General features: G+C 37.5%; 1 protein-coding gene across 1 annotated transcript; it reads right to left on the minus strand.

Moving 5' to 3' along the window:
* Nucleotides 1–848: 848 nt before the first annotated feature.
* Nucleotides 849–1,220, minus strand: LOC133321718 (uncharacterized). The gene has a single exon (XM_061530800.1). The coding sequence runs from the start codon at nt 1,218–1,220 to the stop codon at nt 849–851; it is 372 nt and encodes a 123-aa protein (XP_061386784.1).
* Between the last annotated feature and the right edge of the window lie 2,929 nt (nt 1,221–4,149).

Genomic DNA, 4,149 nt, shown 5'->3' on the forward strand with positions numbered 1-4,149 from the left:
GAGGTTGGTTGTGGTGTATTCAACAGTGGCTGTAAATCAATGGATCCCTTCTACAATGTATTGGTTTTCTTATGATGAATTTTTGTGGTTATTTGGCAATCTAGCTGGAAAGTATTTTGTTGGGAATTTGGTTGGATGTACCAAGCGATTGCAGTGGATGCTGAAGATTTCGTAGTGGCAATGGTGTTGTGATGAACGATTTTAATGTTAGGGCCTCAAATTTGTATTGCTATTTTCCACATTAGGTTACCAAATGTTGGATTTTGTTCATTACACATCATGTGCGGGATAATTGGTTGATAGGAAATGGTATTAAAATTCACTGGATATACTATAGTTGCCTGGGTCACTATACACCACTTTTATGCCTAGGAAAAATACACGATATTTTATAAAATCGCCACTAAAACACTTTAACATTATATTTTATTACCTTGGCAAATTTAGGTTTATTTGCTAATAATTTCCTTATTTAAAATATGGAATTTGTCAATTTTTTAATTATCAAAATTATTTATCAAGTTTTTTCAAAATTCTTTAACTTTTCAATTTAGGTTTTTGTGTTCTGTACTTCTTGAAAGGCGAGTTGTAAAAGGCCTGTTGCAAATTCTCTTTTCTATACGAAAGCTCTGTACTAAAATTATAGTTGTAAAGTAAGGGAATTGTAATTGTCGATAGAGTTGCTTTTGTCTAAGGCAAATAACGAAAGTACGTGTTTAGCGTTGCCACTTAGTTTTAATCGATTAATGCGATGAGTAATTTTGGTCGAATCGAATATTACAAACCAAGTAATATTTTCCTCATAGGAAACAATATTAATTAGAGATCATTAATTGGCAACTATTGGTCTAAGGACGTATGTCCTTGGCATGGAAAGTGCCCACTGTCTTACCATCACTATCTTCCAGGATATAATAGTTTTGTCCTAGCTTTTCTTTGATCTTAGATTTGATAAAAAGTGGAGACAATTTGGCATTGAAAGCTTTTTCGGCGGAACTTTGAGCGAAATTTCGTCGAAAAACTTCTTGGCCAATTTCAAAAGAAATTGGTCGGGCTCTCAAGTTATATTGGTTTTGATTCCTTTTATATGCTTCGGATATATGTCGACGTAAATTATTGCGAATTAAAGCTAAATTGTCATCTCTTTGCAAAATAGCAGATGGTTCATCTAAAAGTTCTAATTTCCGCAAAAGTTTGTAAGACGTACCATGGGTAACCATATTAAACCCGAAAAGGGCATGATAAGGGGAATATTTGGTAGCCTGGTGCACAGAGTTTCTCAAGGCACAACTTATGAGACTTAAGTTTTCATCCCATAACCGATGATCTTTCTTCAAAAATGTACGAATGCCTGCTATTATAGAGCGGTTTACGCGCTCAGAAGCATTCGACTGAGGCGAATATATGGCTGTATAAATATGGGTTACTCCATGGGAGGTCAAAAATGCATTAAATTCATTTGATTTGAACTGGGAGCCATTATCACTTATCAAAGTTTCAGGGACCCCATAAACGTGAAAAATTTGTTTAAGAAGGTAATCTTGTATAACTGAAGTTGTAAATTTTTTTAGGGGACAGAGCCAATGAAACTTTGACATGTGATCCAGCACTATCAATAGGCCTATATTTCCATTTTTGCTCCTCGGGTACGGACCCAATATATCAATATATATCCTCTGAAATGGGCGGTACGATATTGTTTCCTTACCCATTTCAGGTTTTAAAATTAGATTGGGTGCTTTGGTGCACTTACATACATCACAAGACCTAATGTAATCCCTCACATCTTTTACCAAATTAGGCCAAAAGAAATGCCTTCTTATGAGTTCAATGGTTTTAAACATTCCACCATGACAAGCGATAGCAGAGTTGTGGAACCTGAAGATTATATCTTTACGGAGCTCTTGTGGTATCCACAGTTTCCACGCTCTGGATTCTTGTTCACTATCCCCTGTATAATGGTCAGTTCTAATATAGACGTAGTTATCCACTATCTTCATGTCCGGGAATTGAGATTCATTTTTTAATATTTTATCTTTCAGAGATTTGTAGTCTGGGTCGAAAAAATGAGGGGAGTTTAGATCCACTTCCGGTTCTGAGAGCTCAATGGCTGAAATTTCGTTACAATGAATTCTCGACAATGCGTCAGGGACGACATTGTCTTTACCTTTCCTGTGGCTAAATGTGAATTTATATCCTTGCAACTTAAAGACCCATCTTGCAAGGCGGCCAGTTAAATCTTGCTGTTTCATCAGCCACACCAAGCTAGAATGGTCTGTTATGATTTCGAACTCTTGAAGTTCGACATAACACCGAAATTTCTTTATGGCTTCGACTGCCGCTAAACACTCTCTTTCGGTGACACTATAATTCCGCTGTGCGGAATTTAACTTTCTAGACATATAGGCTATAGGCCTCTCGTCACCATTTTCGTCCACCTGTACTAATACAGCGCCGATTCCATAATCGCTTGCATCACAATGGATGTAAAACTTTTTGGAGAAATCGGGGTTGATTAGAACAGGGGCGGTCGTCAAGAGATGTTTAATGTTGTTAAACGCATCATTAGCCTCATTGGTCCAAATAAATTTCTTTTTTGTGGACAGAAGTTCAGTAATTGGGAACACTTTTGAAGAAAAATTGTCGATAAATCGACGATACCAGCCCGACAAGCCGAGAAAACCTCGTACTTGCTTAAGGCTTTTCGGTACTGGCCAGGAAAGAATGGAGTCTATTTTTTCAGGGTCTGTTTTAAGACCTCCATGTCCAATTAGGTATCCCAAGTACTTTACTTCTGTCACACAAAATTTACTTTTTGAGACGTTTATGGTCAAATTAGCTTTTCTGAACTCATCAGAAATTCTAATTAATATAGCTAAATGAGTAGGAAAATCTTCCGACACGATGATTAGGTCATCTAAGTAACCAAAGACACATTTTTTTAGATCGGCTGGGATTAGTTCGTCCATGAGACGGCACATTGTTTGTGGGGCGTTACACAGTCCGAATGGCATTACCACGAACTGGTACAGTGGCCTACCCGGGACTGTAAACGCCGTAAGTGCTTTTGCCTCCTCAGCCAGACCGATCTGCCAAAATGCATCCTTTAAGTCAAGCTTAGATATTATGTTGGCTTTTGGAAGGCGGGCGAAGATTCCCTCAATGCTAGGGAGCGGATACGCGTCTTTCTTTGTGACAGCGTTTAATTTACGAGCGTCTAAACATAAACGGACTTTGTTCGGTTTCAAAACTAACCGCATGGGTGAACTCCATGGAGAAACGGACGGTTCAATAACACCAAGTGCCAACATTCTGTCAATTTCTTTGTACATAAGATCTTCCACTGCAGGGGAAACGGGATAGAATCTTTGTTTGACGGGCTTAGAATTGCCAACATCGATTTCGTGTTTTATTAGGCTGGTTCGGCCAAGACCTTGTTTCTCAAAGTCTGGGAATAAAGCTTTAACTGCTTCTAATTGTTGAAGTTGGACTGATGTTAAAGGATATTGAACTTCGGACGATTCTTTAATCGGACAAATATCGGACGTTTCTATCTTCGGACGAATATCGGACTCAAAAGCGGACAAAGTAGACGCAATTTTATTAGTTTCTTCATTATCGGACGGACTTGTTAAATAAATAGAATCAAAAATATCAGGTGCTAAATTAAAGGCCTTCCAAAAGTCCAAGCCTAGTATTAAGCGTTGACTTAAAGATGGTACTATAAGAATTCGGAGGTGCTGACAACGATTTCTAAACGTAATTTCCACATCGAGATAACCACGAACTTTTTGACGCTTGCCATCTGCGGTTTTAACACATGATTTAAAATCATGGAATTCCTTATAAGAAGAAAAGTCATACAATGCCATATCGCCGCCTATGCAACTTACGTTTGCTCCGGTATCAAGACGATGCTTGAAATTAAATATTTTGAACACATTTTTCTTTGTCGATAGTATCGTCGTAGACGAATTGTAGATCTTTTAGATCTTTTGACAGGATATGTAGAAATATCTGATATTTCAAAAATAGCATTTCTTTTTTGCAAATATTTGAAGCCACATGTGTACTCTGGGGAACATCACTATTATTGACATGTTGCTGAACTTGAGCAATATGGTCTATATTATGCTATTTTGATTTATC

The sequence above is a fragment of the Musca vetustissima genome, unplaced genomic scaffold, assembly GCF_032173495.1.
Source record: "Musca vetustissima isolate MV318-11 ecotype Yass unplaced genomic scaffold, APGP_CSIRO_Mvet_v1 utg297468, whole genome shotgun sequence".
NCBI lineage: Eukaryota > Metazoa > Arthropoda > Insecta > Diptera > Muscidae > Musca > Musca vetustissima.

Excerpts from the sequence above, each read along its gene's own strand:
- LOC133321718 (XM_061530800.1), bottom strand. The coding sequence starts at position 1,220 with ATGGTTACCCATGGTACGTCTTACAAACTTTTGCGGAAATTAGAACTT.